The following is a 20190-nucleotide window of genomic DNA, read 5'->3' as shown; positions in this document are numbered from 1 at the left end:
TGCATTTCCTCCTCTCGGTGCCCCACTCAAGTTACGTCTCCAGCACAGGGAGGGCACTGCTGCCAGGAGGAGGGTAGGCTTGTAAGACCTTCTGCTATACAATGCAGCACGAAGTATTTTAGCGGTGGTTTACATTGTACACAGAGTGACACGGAACAAGCCAGGGGCAACATGCTGGGATCCTTTAAGCAAGCTCTCAGTTCCCTTCAGCCTCGTGCAAGTTAATGATTCAGCATCGCAATTTTCCAATAGGAATTATTCTCCAAAACTAGCAGGATGTCATATCGACTCAAAGTACTCTGCTTATGACAAACAGCCAGGTTTGCCAGGGATATTTAGCGATTTCACCCTATTTTGCTCTGAAAAGAAGAGGACAGCAATGCCCCCACATACCTGAGTGCACACGGGAATACTTACATGCATACGATAAATTTGGGTGCACATACAGAGATTAACAGGCACATGCTAAAGGCGATTTGGCGTTTGGTGAATCAGTCGGCAGAACAGACAGCACTGATCAGAAATACGCAGCGACAGCACATCCGTCTGGTTCAGTAGCAGTCTGTCTGTCTTGCTGAATAACTAATATTTATTTATACTATCCACACACGACCGCGTTATGCAGAGTGGTTCCCTTGCCATTCCCATACTTCCTATTAAATATGCCTAAAACTCTTTGTTGCATTGTTGTTTTGCCATTGTTTTCAACCACCTGAGAACATTTTACTGCCCAGGTACATCATCTGCACGTTGACCTAGGCGACCCAACGCACACTCCCCAGCCCAACGCATACTTCCATGGCACTCTCTAGGACTTCGCCAAGTTTTCCTCCTAAATGCACCTGGGTGCATTTTCCACCTGCTGAAGGCCCTGTGCACCAAAACAAGTGCTGCAAGCAGTTAATTGACAGCAGCTTTTGGGCAGAATAACATTAGCTGCGTTTGGCAGCCTCTGTCTATCTAAACTAACTATTTAGGGGGGAAAAAAAGGAGCAGATATTAAGTTTTATCCTAAATATTAAAAATGAAAATGAAGAAACCTTTTAAGATGTGGCATTGGTAGCTCTTTGTAATTAACCTATCCTCCTCCCCAGAGAAATTTGGTTTTAATTTAATTTTTAGGGGGATAAGGAGCATTATTTATTGGTTCCTTTAAGGCAGGCTGTGGGCACGCACACCGGGAACAGGGAAAGGAGGCAGGAATTTACTTATTTTGTTTCCTCATGTTGGAGTTTGAAGGATGGAAACCAGCATAACAGACAGGACGTAATTTAAAGACAAGGGTAGTGAGTGTATTAGCATACATGTTGCACACACATCGTATATTCCCCTCTGATTGGACTGGATGGGTTGGACCAAACAGCATGGCCCTGCACATGGGCACCCCAAGGCATTCCCATTTAGCACTTCACAGATGCAATTCTTGAGCTGCCAAGACCCTACAAATCCTTCTGACCTCAAGAGGGGTTACAAGGGCTCAGCACCTCCCAAAATCAAGTCTGCTATAGGAATTGAAGTCTGGAAGATGTAAAATGCCCAACAAAAACATAGTGCTTCTGCAACTCTTATAGTAGGCTTTGCCTCCTAGGGTTTTGAACCTTGTCCCTGTCAGGAGTGCTACAGAATTAATTTAAGAATGAAATGCTTGTTCTGCACTGCTATCCAACTGGGATTGAAAAGGGCACTGCAAACAGCACCAAAACATATTTAATTTAGTGTTGGGCAATGAACGTGAGAATACTTTTAAACTTCTATTTCAATATTTCCTTATAAATAGATATCTATATTTGTAACATGGCAGAGAAGAACCACAGAGGGTTTTTTCACCTCTTGCGGAGCAAGATAAGAGCTGAATCGACCAGATGTTTTGCAGGAAACCTCAATTTATTACTTACGCAAACCTTGCACAAACCAACCACGATGCCTCAGATTTGTCAAAAGAGTGAGAGCGTCGATCTGGTCGGGCTGGCACATTTTTATACAAGGCAGCGCAACTCATTCCTTCGCTGCCTCCTACCTGGGAGGGGACCTCACCCATGACGAGGAGGACATCATCCCAGCTCGTGCTGTCAGACCGCTGTATTTATAGGAAGCTTTCACCCAGAGGATGAGCCAAACAGGAAAAGCAGCCTCCTTTTTTGCAGGTGCTATAATTGTGCCTGCAAGTGTTGCCATTTACACTTCTAACTCCTAATTAGACTTACAAATCAAGCACTGGGATGCCAAAATGGTTTCTGAGCCTAGAATAGCATTTGCACTCGCAGCATTTTGTGTTTAGACCCATTGGTACAAGACTGGGGGGGAAGAGGCAACAGTCCAGGCCCACGCAGGGCTGGGCTGGGAGATTTTGGGGGGGTCTCCCTCCCATCCAGGAGCTGCTTCTGCTCCAGTCCATGAGCAGGTGATCACACAGGACATGCATAAGACTGGTGCCTCTAAACCTTGGTGGCTGCAGACACACAAATGGGGCTATTCCTATCTCATGGGGGAAGACCAGACCACATGTACATCTCTGCTGGGTGATGGGTAAAGAAGGCCAAACAGGACTGCGTCCATTTTACAGATAGGAAACCAAAGAAGAGAGATATAGATATGTGCCTAAGGCTATACACCACCCACAGAGCTTGAGACAGAAAGACAGATCTCTGATTCCCCTTTCCCTATGGGAACTCAGCCCTGGTACTCACACTCTATCGGTCGCTGCCATCCCTAGCTCCAGTACTGCCAAAGCTCTGAGCCCCCACAGCTCCCACTTAGCCCAGTGACTGCTCAGCCTCTGCAGAGTTGGGCCTGGTGATGCGAAAGAGATGCTTTGTTTGAAAAAGGGGAGGGTTTCCAGCAATTCTTCCTCTGAAAGTGAAAATACCCAGAAATAGATTCTTAAAACTAACATGGCTTACTCAGTGTAAATATTATGTTTCCCAAGTCCAAGTCTGAAACATTCAACTTTATACTGCTTCCACTTTATATATAAATATATATATATGCCACTTTATATATAAATATATATATGCATATTTATTAAATATTCTATATACTCAAGTATCCCATGTGAGCACGCAATCTCACTGTGATGCACAGCCATAGAGTGGTTAACAATGTCATAAATAAAAAAAAAGTGAAATCAAAAGGTCACTTGCATAACTGTCATGGAAAGCAGCGGTAAAATGATTTACAGACACAGGAAATATAATTCGGCAGCAAGAAATTCCTTTGGCAGTTAATGGAATTAATTCAACCCAGCGCATCACAGGTTTAAAGAGGGAGCCCAAGGTACTCAACGACTCTTTAGGAAGGAGGACATGAGGCCAGCTGGGTTGAGCACCTCACCAAGCCCTGCTCCAGGAAGGAGCCAGGGGGCTGCCGGTGGCACTGCCAGCATGTCCTTGCTGCCCGAGCCTGGCACCCAAAAATCAGGGGGGTCCAGCCACAGGTGTACCTGGTGCCATCCTCCAGCCCCACGGCTTCGGGAGTAACCCTGCAGTTAAGACGTTAAAAGACATATGTACAGAAGAGCAGGGGAAGAAAAGCAAGCACTTTAAATACTAATAGCTTAATGGTTCTTTCATTTAAAACCCTATTTTTAAGTGTGTAACAATATGTCATTTTATGCATGTCCTATAGCCAAGTTACAAACCTGTCTGTGAGCACAAGCTTAAGAGGCATTTAAAAATAGCCCTTGTTATTATTGCGAGCGCATAATAAATTAATGACGGAGCATTTAGCTCTGCCTACAACCCGACTACCTTGTTTCTGAATGAGCAGGACACGAGCTGGAAATAACGCAGGCAAGCTGCCGCCCCCATCCGCTTCCTAAATAAGGCACGTGCCTTAAAATCCCTTGCTAGGAGTCATTCTCCTACTTTCTGTGCTCCTTAAATAGGGAGGTAGCCCGGGGGGTGGGGGCAGGCAGCCATGTGCCCCCCTGCAAACCCCGATGAGGGCAGAGCCATCAGGACCAGAGACAGACAGACAGACAGACAGACAGACAGACAGACAGACTGCAGCATCCCACCTCCCCGCAGCTCCGCACCCCAACACCTGGCCCCAGCCCTCCTCCCGCACACTGACACCCACCAGCTTATTTTATATTTATTTTTTTTTCCTCCTTTCAGCCTTGAATGGCAATTAGGAAAAGGTTAACCGAGTGTCTTTCTCCCAGGAATCCTCTTCCTCCTTTCAAAATAACAGCGTTAGCAAAAGAAAATCCCAGATTAGGCTAACAGGTAGGAGTGTGGTGCAGCCCTGGGAGATGCTGTTGGAAGTGGGGAGATTGGGAGAATCATCCCAGCGGGAGACTAATACTCATCATTCGGAGCTGCAGCTGAGGCCCATTTGAGTGACAGGCAGCCGGGAGCTGAAAGAGCCGCTCATATCCCACAACTGCTGGCATGCAGACTTGAAAGAGATTTATTTCAGGATAATTAGCTGGGAGTATTAAAGGTGGCAGGAAAGATCTGCAATTACTGTTTAGCAAACAGAATGGGGGGGGGGGGGGGGGGGGAAGGAAAAAAAAAAGAGGAGCCAAAAATGAAATTAAAAGACCCAAATATTTCTCCACTTGAAAGTTGTTAAATAATTGAAAAAGTTCAAAGCAACTTTATTGTATTCAAAGCAGCGGGTACGAGGGGGAGAAGGACGGTGCTCGGCAACACGCAGCCAGCTACGTCTTTTCCCATCCGGAGCCTCGCGAATGCTTCACAGCTCACACGGCGCACGAGAGCTGCCTCCACCTCCCTGCCATTTGCATACCCTTTGCAAGGCTTACCCCGACAGGACACATTTGCAGAGCTTACACAGACATGCTCGGACGCCAAGAAGGCCGGGGCCGGCTCCCTCTCGTTTCGTGGGGCCCCCGAGCCGCCAGCTCCTCCGCGCTGCCCCGGCCCCAAGGAGCCGCACGCCGGGGGCTGCTTCGAGAAGCGGGGCCGCTGGTGGTGGTGAATGCCTAAAGGCAGAGGTGCTCCGCAGCACGTCCTCAGAGATCAGGACAGGACCGAAGCGAAGGAGAGTTTGTATTGCCTCGTTGTGGGAACAGCAACACAGGTGCTGCCTGCGTTTCTTCCGGAGGGGGGGTGTCTGCTTCTTGAAAAGGGATTTTCCTTGCTGGCTTAGAAAACCAAGCAAGGATTGGAAACGGCAGTCTTCAGACCGATTCAATATTTCCTTATATCAACCCGGATAAGCTTTATGCAACCCTGTCCACGTACCCTGGCAGTTGCTGGCATCACACATGAGAGCATTTGTGCCAAATGTAAATAAAGTTCACCCAACAAACACAGCCTCAAAGCATCTGAGATTTTCATCAGGCTTTGAGACTCATTGTTGCTGAGCCTCATGCTGCTCTTTCAAAACAAGGGGCCTTTTTTGCATGTTGCTCAATGATCTACAGTACTCCAAAATCATCTATTTATTTATGCTCTATTCTGGGATTTGCCCTCTACGATAAAAGAAAAAAACACTGCCTGAATTGTGCAGACAGCAGCGTGGAAGTAACTGCATTGCCCGGCCCACTTCTGGAGGTTAGATAAAGATGAGGAAAGCCAAAACGATTTTGAGTTGCCCGGCACCAGGCCCGCAGGGGAAGAAAAGGAAAAGCCAAATAAAGGGAGCAGATAGGGGGATGGCTTTGCCAGAGAGGTTGTGCTGCAGCCGGGCACTGAGTGATTCATGTCCGCAAAACCACATTTTGGCTAAGCTGAAGGGCACAATCAGGATATCTTGGGTATCTTTGATTAAAAAAACAAATACAACACTACACTAATTTCAATGGGACTTTCACCAGAAAAAGTTCCTCAGCCTCAAAACGAGCTTCCTCTTCCCTTCCCAAGACGAGAACCCTTCCAAGGGCTCCCCGTCACCCCACAAATCAGTCTCCAAAAGAAGACGTTGCCAGGGCTTGGGAATTGCTAACTGATGTCGGTGCTCAGAACTTTGGAAAACTTCAGTCCTTGCTCAGTACCCAAATAAAGACCGCAGCCCTGCTTTTTAAGGTAATGGCCTCTTGAACTACCACTTTTCCATCTGTAAAGTGCAGACCACCTATCATTTATTTGCTGAGTTGTAAGCTCGATAGGCCAGAAACAATCTCTTTCTATATCCTGATAGGACACCAAGTATTTCACGGCCCATGTGCCCTGTAACTCCTGAAGTGCCTCAGCAGCAGAAATGAGCAGCACTTACCCACGTTAAAGGTCTTCACTCAGTGCTTATAGGAAGTCCCTGATAAATAGTATTAGTATATGATTTTTCCATGGCTTCAGAGAGCAAAGCTCGTCTCCTGGCTCTCTCCCCCTTCTCCCAGGCAGCGGTCCCAGGTGCGGCAGCCACTCCCCTTGCACGGGTAGCCTGGTAGGAGCATCCCACAGGGTTTCAACCTGGCCTGCAAAACATCCCGCACACAGCGTAAGACCACAGCAAAGCTATATCATGGTCATCTCTCATCCGTATCATAGCTTGTGTTGTTCCCAACATCCTCTGCACTGCAAAAAAAAGCAGTCCTACATAAGGGCTCTTCCATCCTGGAGGGACCACTAGGGCTCTTGGAGATGCTGTGGAAAACACCACGGATCTGTTCTCCTGCTCAGAGGGGCTCTGAGAGCACATTGCCCCTGGATCCTGAGATCGGAGCGTGCTGGCCTGGACAAGCGGGCCCAGAAGGGGACTGCACATAATGGACACGTGTCCCCACCACCTCTGACAGCAGCTCCCTCCCTGGCCCAGGGAAATCATAAGGTTTCTCACCCTCCACTCCCCGGTGTGCAAATAGCAGGATGATACTCTCTTTCTTTCATTCTTGGGTGGATTAATTATTTAATATTTGTAAAGCACTTCAAAGATGAGAAACGCAAAGCATTATTATTACCCACATCAGTAGGACGACGAGGGCTTTATCTCATCTTTAGAAACTTCCCTGGGAACAAGCAGGGAACGTAATGAAAGCGGTATCTGAACGCAAGAGATGGGGAAGGCGCCCTGCTCGCTTTAAAGTCCAACGCATTCAAAACTGGGCAGGTCTGGCCCCTTGGCACTGCGAGTTGCACCGATTTCTCTGAAGTAACCGAAATTATCAAAGATATTTGGTGGTGTTTGAAGTCTGTCCCTGCCTCTCGTCCAGGAGGTGGCAGGAGGGCTTTGCTGGACCACAGCGAGAGGTCAGGGCTGTGACCATGGCGAGAGGTGACATCCAAAGCAGCCTGGGGGACCTGGTGGCGTTCAGTGGGGCGGGGAGATTTTCTGCACAAAAGCTGACCCAGAGTAGAAGGCCAAGCAAATAAGGGTCCTTCATCCCTGCCTCACCGTGCACCTTCCTCCTCCTCACCTTCACCGTGCTGAAGGGTCGGGGAAACACATCTCACACTTGGAAAAGATCCTGTCTTTGTGAGGTCTTTGTCTCCAAACACCAGCACACTTATTTTCCTACTGAGGCCTGCAAACTGCACGTTACACCACTTCGCAAGCGCTTGCTTTTCACTGTCAGACTTCAAAGTTCAAATAAGTGGAAAATATAAATATTTTACTTATTTTAATGGGCAACTCACAAGCACAGTTCTTCTGGAATACTCAGTGGAATATTCCACAAAAAAAATACATTTTTAGTCATTAGACATGAAGCTCCCACCACCACCACGGCTTCCACCTTCGCTTACCCGACTCGAGGTGACGCCATTGCCCTCCCCTGTTGCCCAGCTTTCCCTTCTGCCTCAGTTTCTCACCCGCCCTGAGCGCACACGTGCACAGAAACACATTTCCATACTTCCTATAAACATAACTCACAGCTATTTTTATCATAGAAACCGCCAACAAGAGACAAATGCCACACTCCCTGCCTTTCCCTGTTCTAATTGAACCTAATGAATTTCAAACACCTTTGCTTTAAATACTTCCCAGTGCCATAACCCTGCAGGAACAGTTCTCCACTGCGGCTCAGTATTGCACAAGCGCCTGGTGCCATCCTCCTCGTGCTCCCCGGTGAAATAACTCTTTTTCAAAGTGCCAAGTCCTTCCTTGTTTCTCCAAGATGACAAAGACACAACCAGGGCACCGTATTTAAAAATTGTACCTGACTGCTGTAGTAAATCCATGTCATGCTTCTTTATCACACATAATATTTCAGAAACGGAGCCCCTGACTGGAACATGAAGAATCTGCCTAGAAGGAGCATTCCTTTGCAGAGGTTCAGCTGTTTGGGATTGCGGGTGGCAAATCAGAGAAGCGTCTCCTGCCGGTGGGACCTCGCACCTCCTGCCACCATGTCACAGGACCACCCATCCTCCTGACATGCTTTTCAGAAGGATATTTTGATCTCTAGTGATCTCCATGAGAGCAAAATTATTTTAATCAGTCATGTGAAAAACTTTTTTTTTTTTTAACATAAGCCACGTGAAAGATTTTGCATAGGTTTCTCCACAAGACTTAGCGAGCAACGTGTTACCACCTAAAGACAAAAAGACACGTCTGCTCAGAGGCTGGTCCTTTGAGTCAAGGAGGAACATCACTGCTTTGCAGACAAGAGGGCGATCAGCAAACCCACACATCCCTCTTCTGAGGGCGTTCTCACCACGCTCCAGCCCCCTCACCACTATTGAGTGCAGCAGAAGAGCACTAAAATGCAAGTCTGTGCTTTGTTGCTTTTCTATTATAAGCCAGGCACCTGAAAAAAACAGAGCATCCCATCAAGGTCTCCCTTCCAGGCCAAATCATAGGCTCTGGAGGCAAAGGAGAGGGACACCCCTAGGCCTGATGGAGCCCAATTTGATACCTTGATCCCCTCACCCCAAGAGCTGTTACCGCAGGCCCAGCTGGGCAGGTGCTCCTGTCCCCCTACAGCAGGATGAGCAAGTTGAATAGGCACAACATGGGCCACTGGTATTACAGATTTGGTGTGGCCAGCTGATGACACTGCCAGCCCTCTTGTATTTATTTCCACAAGGTACATTTTTCTCCAAACTGAATTGCCTTTGATTTAAAAGCAGGGTTTTTCTCCAAAGCCAAAGCCCATCTCCGCACAGCTGCTGGTCCCCACTGCCCACCGAGGCAGGCTTCTGTGCTGCAGAAATGAAGACGACGACAGTGCTGCCAATGTAATTTTTGATCATCCCTGTTTAAATATGTTGCATGTCAATCAAGGAAGTTTGAAGTGCATTATAATTACAAAATGTATTGCTGCTATATAATCAGCATTGTTTGTTATAGTAGATTGAGCTGGTGTAGCTCTTACAATATGTAATCCAACTTGTACAGGATCGTTTTATGACGAGATAAAAAAGCACACTGGAGACATAAACCTGAATAAAAAGGTAGGATGCATTAAGGACAATTTATACCATCCTCATCTATATATGAAGTATATTTTGATTTTCTCATTTATGCCTGTGTATGTATGGAGGAAATTATTTACGTGAGTGACTTCATCCAGTGACTGCATCCTGCAGCACCACACTGTCCCATCGCTCTGAGGTACCACTTGGCTTAGCCTCAACGTGCCTTAGCAGTGGTAACAGATCAGCAGCTTTGGAAATTTTTAGAGCAACTTAAATAACCATCCCTATTCCCACACGGTCAGCCCTTGTATCAGTCTCAGGCCCCCATGCCCCTCAAAGAGAGGAGCTGCGCACCAGCCTGACGCTCACTGCCCGCCCCTGCTTCAGTGTGCGTTGTCACTCCAGTGCTAATAAAATGTGATGGTCTAATTGTATTAGCAATTCCCCATCATATTATATTAATATGCATCATACTAGTATCCATTTTCACTAATGTGACATGAAAGGCAGTAATTTGATTACTTTTCTGGATGATTACGGGGAGGGAGTTTGGCCTTCTGGACAGGCCATGCTCCTGCCTCCGGCCCCGGCACGCTGCCTCCCCTTGGGACGGGCACAACCTTGGGGTACCTCACTGCCCCAGCTGCCAGATACACAGCTTGTGAAGTTTTGGGGAACCTCAGGTAAAAGCAGCTGTCAGGTATAGGCAGGATCAGCTGGAACGCTCCCCATGCATCCCAGCATTTCTCTGTACCACTTCCAAAACTACTAACCGCCGTTAAAATTAACAGAAGCATTCACACAGAGAAGGTCTCGTCTACAGCGTGTGCCTCAGCCCTGACGGTGTACATCAGTGATATTCTTCCCCGCTTATATTGTGCCTTTTATAATGCTTCTTTCCTCTTTTGTGGACAAACCTCACTCGGTGCCTGTCAGAGCCCTTCTGCTATCGCGTTCCCTCTGTTGTGGTCTTGAAAGAGGTAAATACAGATGCTTGGAAACCCAGAAGTGGCAGGTGTTACTGCAGGCTTTGAGGATGGTGATGTTATTCTGAAGATTTCACTTCAATTCCAAGCTCAAGGGTTTCTTTTCTTGCAGCCTTGAGCAAATAGTGTAGTAACAGTGCACCTGGACTACAGTTGTAAAATGGGAATAATATATATATGTTCTCCTCTCATGCCTTGCAAGTTTTTTATAGCAGACACCGTGTCTTATCATGGCTATTTACTGCCACTAAGGCACTCCTGACAGGTCCATGGCATAACCAAACCAGCCAGTAGCCTCTCCACACGAGCAGCTTTCAGAAAACATGCTACAAACTCACAAAGCAGCCACCACTTCTTTCTATAACCGAAGAGCTGGTGGCACTGGAAACATTTCTGCAGGACCACTCACCAGAACGGCCGAAGGGAGGAGACACATAGTAGCACCAGACAAGGCAAGACATGTGCCCTGCCCGAGCAATCCCAAAGAGGTGAAGAGCCAGCTCATCTGGTAACTCACCCACTCCACAGCGGAGACTTCTGCTAAATCATGCAAGCTCTGATAGTCCAGCGATGTTGATTTGCTCCCATGCCCAGAAGGATAGTCAAACCTCATCCAGCAGCTCAGTTTACTGTAGAACAATAAACCATGGGAGCATGCCATAAATCCTGATAATGCGCTCGAAGGAAGGCAGCCGCGCCGAGGTCAGAGCTGGAGCTTCTCGGGAATTTTCAGACAAAAGATTTTTCATCAGAAATTGCTGATTCACTGAAACGGAAGCTTTTCCATAGAGCAAACCAATCTCACAGAAGCCTTCATTAGTGGAGATCTCCCTGGCCCCAGGTAGGATTAATGACCAGGAGGAGAGAGGCAGCCTCCTCTGAGACGACCCGATGTCTGTGGCTTTCACCCAGACCACGAGGGACCAGTGTCAGCACCATCCCACACATCCCATCAGCCTACTCACACTGTCATAGAGCTGTCCCACAGCCCCCCTGGCTGGATCAGCCATACCTCCCAGAAGAAATTAAATATTCATTTATTTGGGGAGAGGGATGCTGTGTGCGAGCAGTCAGGGCTCTCAGTGGGGATGCAGGAGGGTGGGAGCGCCGAGCCGTTTCTCCATGTCTCCGCTGGTGGCACCTGGCAGTGCTTATCCCCACCAGGTATCTCACTGCTGACACCCCAACAGGGGCACGAAGCCCACCCCTAACACGAAGGCTTGTCCCCTCCACTTCTCCTTTTGCCACCTGAGGACTTCCCATCCCTCTGCCCTCTCCAGCACTTTTGCTGTCACCCACCGCCTCCCAGGCACAAAGAATAACTACAGCAAAGACCCCAGAGACCCGCGCTGCAGGCACAGCTGTAAATCCTGCTGGGCTCCAAGTCCCAGGGGCTGTGGCAGGACAAATATACGAGCCAGGAGAGGCGGCGGGAGAACCGGTGCATTTATCTCCTGTGTTCATCTCTCAAACTTTACCCAAACCCAAGCCCCTGCCGGGTCCAGGACAGGTCAACACGGGGTGACGAGCTCCCACGTTTCAGAGCAGTCCCATGAGTGTGGTGCAGGCAAGCACCGGTTCCCTGGAGCGGTCCCACCAGGCTCCGCGGAGCCCTCCCCACGTCAGGGAAGGGGGTTAACAGCCTGGCCTCAGGAAATGACAATGATTATTTGCAATGTGCCAGGGGACGGAGCCTGGTCCTCCACTGTTTTCTGCAGTCTCAGCAGAAGCATTCCCAAAACCAAGCGAGCTGGTCCCAGCACCTGCCTGGACAGCAGACGGCAGCTGGCACGGGTCCCAATGGACACATGTCCCCTGTGCACCGTGCCTGGACCGGGGCTACGGCTTCCCTCCTCAGGCTGTTTCTCCTTCTTGTTTGTAGCTACAAAGCAGAAACACCCAAATGCCCCAGGACGTCCCTGCAGCATTTTTGGCACACCCAGGCGCAGAAGGTACCATACGTCTCGTCAAACAGCCTTCTCACGGAGGATTTACAGCCTGATTTTCAGGCCAGATTTCAAGCAAAGCTGGCAAGTGGCACTGAACATAAAGCAGTGCATGGCCATCCCCACGCATCCTCCTGCTAACCCCGATGGACCACGAGCAGCTTTAGGGCCCTGAGAGATGCCCTGGGTGGGAGTCGAAGACCTGTCCCCGAGCCAGGTCTCACCTCAACACCCTGAGCAGGCACTGGAGCAACTGCCGTATCACCAGAGCTATCCCGAATTTACACTGAGATACCCAAGTTTGGCCCCCAGCAGTGACTCCTTCAAATTCTCTTTTGCAACATCTGAGTACCACGGGTATGAAGTTTTGTTCACCTTGATCTCCAGGAACCTTTCCCCATCAGGGCTCTCATATTCTTCTCTGAGCAATGTATTGTAGGAAAAAAATAGACTTGTTAATGGTAAAAATGACCAGATGAAGTCTGCACATCTGCATGAAGGAGCAGGAAAAACATGAATGAGGAAAGCAAGCAACAAGCACTTTCACGCTAAAACCAAGAGAAATGCCATGGAGGATGCAAACACCAACACCACGATACCCAGGTCAGCATCTGGATGATGCCTGAGAGCCTGCTTGCACCCAGAAATACAACCAAGCAGCCAGCCCTTTTACAGGCACATAAACAACCCATTTTGTTTGAAAGACATACTTTCCCTGCTTTTTTCCTTTAAAGAACCCAAGCAGCAGAAGTGACAGGTCTGCCTTTTCCCCTTTATCTGCTCCAGAAGGAAACCAGGCCCCATGGCAGGCCGAGGGGCAGGGCAGGAGCTGCTGGTGGCTTTGGGTTTGGGCTCCGAGGGCGTTTTCCTGCCCGAGCTAAAACACCGAACACGGCGGCAGAGCCGAGAACCTCTCAGCTCCAGCAGTGCTATTGGGTGCCGCCACAATAAATCAAAATCAGTTATGTAAAATGTAAAATTATCATTTGGAAATCACTCTCTCTGAATAATTCAGTCATTGACTTTCACATCAAACAACCATTCCAGCCACCCACACACACAGTTCAGTCTCCTGCTTAGTTTTAAACTCTCTTTAATTATCGGCATTAACCTATCGCATTGCTATTTCATTCCTATTTCATGCTGGGGGAGGGGTCAGCGGTTTGATAAAGCACAACGACCTGGAAGACTTTGAGCTGTCCTTCTGCTCCTCTTCCACCGCTGCCCCGGCGAGCACAAGGACAGAGGCACCACAGCCCACCAGACACCCACTTCAGCACCGGGCAAAATACCTGTCCCCATCCACACCGCTGCACCCAAATACCCAGCAAGGCACAACCTGGCTGAGATGGTACATCCACATCTCCTCCACCATCCCCAGCTGCAACAGCACCCCCTGTGCGATGGGCCTGCACCTCCCCAACCCGGCCAGACGTTTAGAGGCTATCCACAGCAAAAGTTGATTCACTTCCATCTCTAACCCTGCACTTTGAGAGCGTGTTTAAGTTAGTTTCACATTTTATTTGTCTACCGAACTCCCTAAGTTAGGGAAATTAGTATTGTGCGTGCGGTTTGATTTAATTAGTAATTGGGGAAATAGGTCTGGCATGTTTCATGGAGGCTTGGGGAAATTGTCAATTAGCATTGTGTTAATTGGTGTCTGCTGTCCTTGCTTTTTAGTTTTTAACCCCTTTTACCTTGTTCCCACTTTCAGTGTGTAAAATCTGGCTGCTTATTATTCTTTAAGTAAAGGATTAATTGCTTGAATTCCTGCCTGCGCTGGGCGTCCTCTTCCCCCTGGCGTGGTGGGACTGGCGCGTGGCTGCAGGGCAGCTTCCCGCGGCCGCCACAGCCGGCCCTGCCCACACTCTGCTTGGAGACCGCACCGAGTCCTCCCCCCCTTGAAAGCCCCCTATGCTGGGGTTGGAACCTCACCTCGTCCTTGGCGTTGGAGAACTCCCACTTAGGCTGTATCTTAACCATCAAAAATCCATTTACAAGTTAACAGGAGCTGAAAAGAGAAACGATGCGATGGACACTTGTCCAGCTCCCAGGACCAGCACATGCAGTTAAGCAGGGGCTGCTCCAGTGGGACCCATGCCTGAGATCAGAAAAAAATATATGAAAACTGTTGTCGACACAGCAAAGAGCAAAACCAGAGAAAGTTCACCACAAAATAAAAAATTAAAAAAAAAAAATAAAAAAAAAGCTTTGATGTGTATGACATCAGCCGACAAAAGTGAAGGATATTCACTTTAAAAGCCCAGGCTGCACTTTTTAATGTGTCTTACGTATGTCCAGCTATAAACTAGAGGTTTTCCTCTCTGTCTGGTGGGAATAATTAATTAATGTTTATTAATAATGCTTATGAATAATAATTAATTAATAATGCTTATTCATAAATGCTTATTAATAACTGAGGCCCTGATCCTGCAGGCAGACATGCGCACGCTGGGCTTTAGGATAGCCATGCACGTGAGGTTAGGACACTTGCAGTCATTTCCAGGAGCGATGCTTGCAGGGCCTGAGAGAGATTTAAAGGCTCGTGAATTCCCTGCCAGCACGGAGCAGCCCCTCCATGCACACCGTCCCATCCCGCAGCACCCAACTACACTTGCCTCTATTCAGAACAAGGTTAAAACACATCTTTCCAGCCCAATTCATTTAAAACTGCAGAAAAACTCCTCTCCTGTGGAGGAGGAGACCAGGTTAAATTATCTCAACTGCCCCAAAATCCACATGGCATTTCCAAAGCTGGGACAGGGGGAGCATAGTCTTAGACTTCAGTGATTTCCATCCAACCATGGCCCTGCCCACAGCAGCAATTGTGGTTAGCCTTCACAATAAACCTCTTTGTTTATTGGCCTGAAGAACTACCACAGGCTTTTGTTACGGCCAGGATAGCACAGGAGAGACCAAGGCTGAAGATACTCCATGAGGACAAACACAAGGAAAGGCCCAGCCACACGCGAAGGCTAACCACTGAGCTGAGCCACCTTCCAGATCAAATCAAGAGAGAAGAAAAGCTCAGCAACGTTTCACCTCGGCGTGCTCTGCCAAAGCCACCAGGGCAGGGCTGCCAGCCACAGAGATCCACCTGAAGAGCACAGCACAGGAGGAGTGAACTAGTCGGCTAAGTATTTGGGGGGGTAACACAGCCAGCTTGTGAGAAGGTTAGAGGGTTTTTAAATGATATTTGCATAGAATTAGAAACTAATAATTAAAGTAGTGAATCATCTGAAAGGCACTATACTAATACCGTCTTCACAATAATTATCTCACCAGAATTTCAGAGGCTGAATTATTTTCTATTGGATTTACAATTAATTTTGTAAAAATAACAAATCCTCCCTCAGAGAGTCTATAGTACTATAATGATAGTACTGGAAAGTGCCATGCAGTCATTAACCAGTTGATCTTCACAACACTACGGTGAGGTGGGGAAGCACTGTTATCTCAGTTTTGGGAAGCCTGTAGACAAGGGAGTCGAGCTTTGCTTTCAACCCAAACCATGCAAACTTGTCATAACCCCAGCCATCTCACACCCCCGTTAGTCACCTGGAATACCAGGACACACATGCCATCCGCTGTCTCATTCAAAACCACACGTCAGGTCCCTGGAAAAGCAGGAATTAAAGCTCACGAAGAAGTTCTGGTTGTCTGTCCTCTCCTATCTTCAGGTGCATCCACCAGAGCACTTCATTCAGGCACAGCCCTGCACATCCCAGGAACCCAGTGCACATCCCACATTGCTATGCTTTTGATTTCTGCATGGAGACAGGAACTAGTAAATAGAAAACAGTGAGCCAGGCTAGAAGAAATTCATTCTTTTCTTATTTTTGTATTATTTTTTATTATTATTTATTTATTTTTATTTTTTTTAAAGGTTAAAGAAAGTTAAAATGGAGTTTGCTCCCCAGTTCATTGATATCTGCAGAGATGTTTGGACTGAGCCACGTGCTTACTCAGAAACAGAGGGTGAGGAAGAGACAATGCCTCACAGGGAACAGAAAAGCAGGCAACGGGGTTCATGAATGGAGGAACACCACAGAGAGCAGGAGGAACAACCAGAAGATGAACCCCAGCTTGTTAAAGTCTGCTCTAAACCGGACCTTCAAATGAAAGAGCGATCTTTCTTCCTGCCACCTCAGCATACTGCCCCCAAAATAAAGCATATCCCTTCAAGCCAGCACGTGGGGCTCTAGCTGTCGTGGGGAATCTCACTAGCCACTGATACCTGTGAAACCCCACTCACTCCCAAAGTATGACCCCTTAAGTTATTCTCGGGTAGTGGCAGGGGTTGAAAAAGCAGAGCTGTCGGAGGGGATCATGGATGTGTTCAGATATGTATTAATTAGAATTCCTGCACAGTTTTCTTCTGTTAATTATAGCTTAATTTGATTGCTTAATAGCTCTGGTTTTCGTAATGTTTAGCACCTGTTGTAAATTGCACAAGATAAATCGTCTTCTACCATCTACTCTGTTTACTCCTAAATTTTGCATTTCCCTTTCAGCTCATGGCTTTGGATTTGAGCTGTCTCCTTTTCTTGTCTTTGGCCTTTTCACCAAAGAAATCTTTTTTTCAATGGGCTATTTAACCAATGAAGTGGGTTTCATTTAAATACCTTCTTAAAAGCTACAGTTTTGAAAATAATAACGGGTAAAGAGGAGTATTCGCACACTGTAAGTGTGCAAATGTTGACCCGCAGAATTATGCAGAATTTCGTTTATGCAATATTCATTCTTCTTGTTGTTTCCTTCTCCCTTTTCAATGCAAGGAGGGGAGGATGGTTATCCTTCCCTTACAGGATTATTAGACAGAAGTGGAGGCCCTTCGTCATTAATTGATTTCTTCCATACTTTGCACTATGATACAATTTTTCAAGGCTGTGCATAATTGTGTTCCCTGTGCCACTGCTCTATGTTCTGTCCTTGTCATATTGTCATTGAAGGCTGATTCCACCCTCTGTAATTGGAGATGTTCTACTTTTGGACAAAGGTGTGGGGGCAGCTCAGGGGAACAGTGCTGACATTTACTTCATCAATTTATTTTTATTGTTCCTACATTTATTGCAGCTATAACAGCCCTTTAATAGTTATATCTCCTCCCTGTAGGGTATTCTGGTATTTGAAATTTTTTTAACTCATTTGTTCTCATAGATAACAGTAAAGTGCATTTCATGCTAACCTTTAGGTTTCAATCTTCTCTCTTTCTTTGGCTCTGAAGCAGTTGCAGCTTTAAACTTTTACTGCATTGTCAGTCTAAAGGCCACCACCACTGAGTCCATTCTAACACTGGAGTAACCACAAATTAGTGGTCCTGAAAATTTCAGGGAGGCTAGTCCTAAACCAAGAGCGCAGCTATTATCATAATTCAAAATTCGTCGTCCTTTTAATAGAGGGGGAGAAAAATACAGTAAATACTAGCATCGAGTCTCCTTTTACAGTCTTCAGTCCAATAAGGGTCATAATTACCTCTTTACGACTGATAAAGTAACTGACTCGACCACCTCCGCGCTCGTGCCCTTCAACACCTGCACGCACACCAAACGAGGTGAACACTTGAACAAAACCACGCTGCTGTCTGCAGGTTTCCCTTTGTCCCTGCCACCCCCTTCCTTCACCGATGGACCTTTTCTCTCTATAGGGTTTTATCACACTCACTGCTTAATCTGCAATTTAACAGCACCACGGAAAATATGTGATTTCTAATCACCTCGTGGGGGGGTTTCAGCAGGTAATTTTCGCTATTCAGGGATATCCCTCCTCATCCCTCTACTTTCTGATATGAACTCTCTGACAAGTGCTCTCGGTCGGGAATCATGGTGAGACCAGACCCTGGGCACCAGTTCCCCAGTCTGGCATCCCACCACGGCTCCAATGCCTGCAGTGGCCAGGAACGAGCAATGCCACCAGGTCGCCTCCAACACACGAGATCTTCAAACATCAGGAAAAGCCCTGCTGCTACACAGGTTTTGCTCACAGTTTTGCTCCACTGACATTGAACAGTTTTGCAGCAATGGAGCCGAAATCTGCAAAAGCCATGAAGTTTGTGTTGGCAAGGGACCTTCCTGCACACAGCCAGGCTGAAGCGCCCTGTCCAGGGGAACATGTGCCCAGAAAGTGCAGTCTCCTTCAAAAAAGGAAAAGAAATCTATACTGCCACCAGAGGAAAAGCCAGTTGCTCATCTTTCAGATATATATACGTGTATATAATTTCTTTTAATGGCAGCTCTTGGCAAAACCATTTCTCACCTTCACCTCCCTGGCTCCACCTTCTTTTGCTACACTGAAATGCTCTTTTTCCTCAAAGCCTTTTCTCTTAAAGACACTGCCAAGAAACAGCTTAATTAAAGTCAATGGAGACATTTGGAGCGAGAACAAATTAGGCCAGGGAGATAAACTAGAAATGAGATAATAAAGGATAAGAAATGAGGACTTAAACTGGTGGTAAAACCCATGTTTTTTAATGGAGCTGCATGACTTTCCCACTACCAAACACACCCAAAGTTACCTTTAAGCAGCTATTTTATGCACTTTGTGGAGCATCTACTCATATCTGCTGACTTACATGCAGTTATCTGGGTATTTTACTGGTTGATTTTCTGAACTCCAGGGGAGATGGTTGGTCCACAGCTAGTCCACTGCATTAACACTGGTTTCTGCAGTATTAGTGGTGTCAAAGCTCAAAGCACTGCTCCCAGATCTGCCATCCAGCGAGGGGGTCTGGTCCTGCTGATGTCTGGCTGTCCCCTCCCCAGCGCTGCCTGCCCCAGCAATATCAGCACGTGGGCCCATAGCGATAGTCAGAGCCTCGGGGGCTAAGTGGTAACTGGGGTTTCAGAAGATGTCACAGGAATCTCGGCAAATTCCTTGCTCAGAAAATTCAAGCAGGCATGCCTGGTAAAAACTCTGCTGTTTTGGTTACACCCACTTAAGTCAGGAGTCATTCCACTGAACTCAGTTACTTTACTGCACCACTGCAAAATTGGTAGGAACTGATTTAAAAAAAAAAATAAAAATTAAAAGTCTTTGGCTTTTATTGCCTCCCTGACATGGACAAACACGCAACAAGGCTCACCAGAGTCAGTAGCATTAATTACATTGGTCAGTGTTCAAACCCCAGAATGATGTAAGAACACAACTCAGACTTCCAGGGCTAATTTTCCAAAGTAGTTTTAGCCTTATCTACAACTTTTTTCCTTCCTCATCTTGCATACACCAAGTTGGGTTCATGAGCCCGAACAAGAAATGCTGAAGCCCACAGTGAAACAGCTCACTGAAGGTGAGGGCACGGTGTCACTTCTACCAGTCTTAATAATGTGCCCCGAGAGCACTTGATGTATTTGGGAGATTGGAAATGTTCCTTTTAGCAGATCAAAAACATTCATGTAGAAGTATTTAGAAATAAGTATTCAAGCCTTCAGCCCCATCCTCCTGCTGCATTTAGAGTTTGAGAAAAGCATGCATGAGCTTTCAGACACACTTGAAGGTTGCAGCTCTACAGCTTCCCCATACCAAACGCCAGAAGAATGGCGTGGCGCAGGCTGGAAGCTGTGCCCTCCCTGATGAGCCGGTACTTGCATTCACTGCAGGACAAAGCTTCATGATCCGGTTTTCTCTCACCATGATTAAAAATAATTTAGACTGGTAGGAACAGGTGCAATTTAAATCACAGTTCCCACTGTTATTGGTGGAAGCAATATCTGTGTTTACTTCTCTCCAACCTCGGTGACTTTTGTTTACAAAATTAGCAAAAGGGAGCGGGGGTAGAGGGATGAAGCACATCATGCGTGAGGAGAGGCTTGCTCATAAATTTCAGCTTCTATGTCATCTGAATGCTTCTAGGAAGTCATAAAAAATAATTTTAGTATTTCTCATACGAAAAGGGAAGGAGATTTTCCACATGCTTCTGAGAAAGAAAAAAATAATCTGCATTAAGTTGCTGTTATTGCCAAAAAAAATCAAGTTTGTATTTTCAATGAAGTCAAAGCA

General features: G+C 47.0%; 1 protein-coding gene across 6 annotated transcripts in view; it reads right to left on the bottom strand.

Annotated features, from left to right (window-relative positions):
• The window catches only part of LOC308193335 (uncharacterized protein), a 212099-nt gene that overhangs the window by 174651 nt on the left and 17258 nt on the right, over window positions 1-20190 (bottom strand). Inside the window, exon 1 of one of the 6 annotated variants that reach the window (XM_080587920.1) lies at window positions 3747-8233. The exons of 3 other annotated variants lie outside the window; for them this stretch is intronic. In XM_080587920.1, coding sequence (XP_080444046.1) covers window positions 3747-3806 — 60 coding nt within the window. In that variant the 5' untranslated portion in view covers window positions 3807-8233. Of the gene's footprint in view, window positions 1-3746; window positions 8234-20190 lie in introns of those variants that run through there. 2 more of the 6 variants (XM_080587918.1, XM_080587923.1) reach the window with 2 other exon arrangements.

This window comes from Anser brachyrhynchus, assembly GCF_964034855.1.
Source record: "Anser brachyrhynchus genome assembly, chromosome: 3".
In the NCBI taxonomy this organism is placed as follows: domain Eukaryota; kingdom Metazoa; phylum Chordata; class Aves; order Anseriformes; family Anatidae; genus Anser; species Anser brachyrhynchus.
Note: the sequence above shows the minus strand (reverse complement) of the source record. Positions and strands in the feature narration are given on the sequence as shown.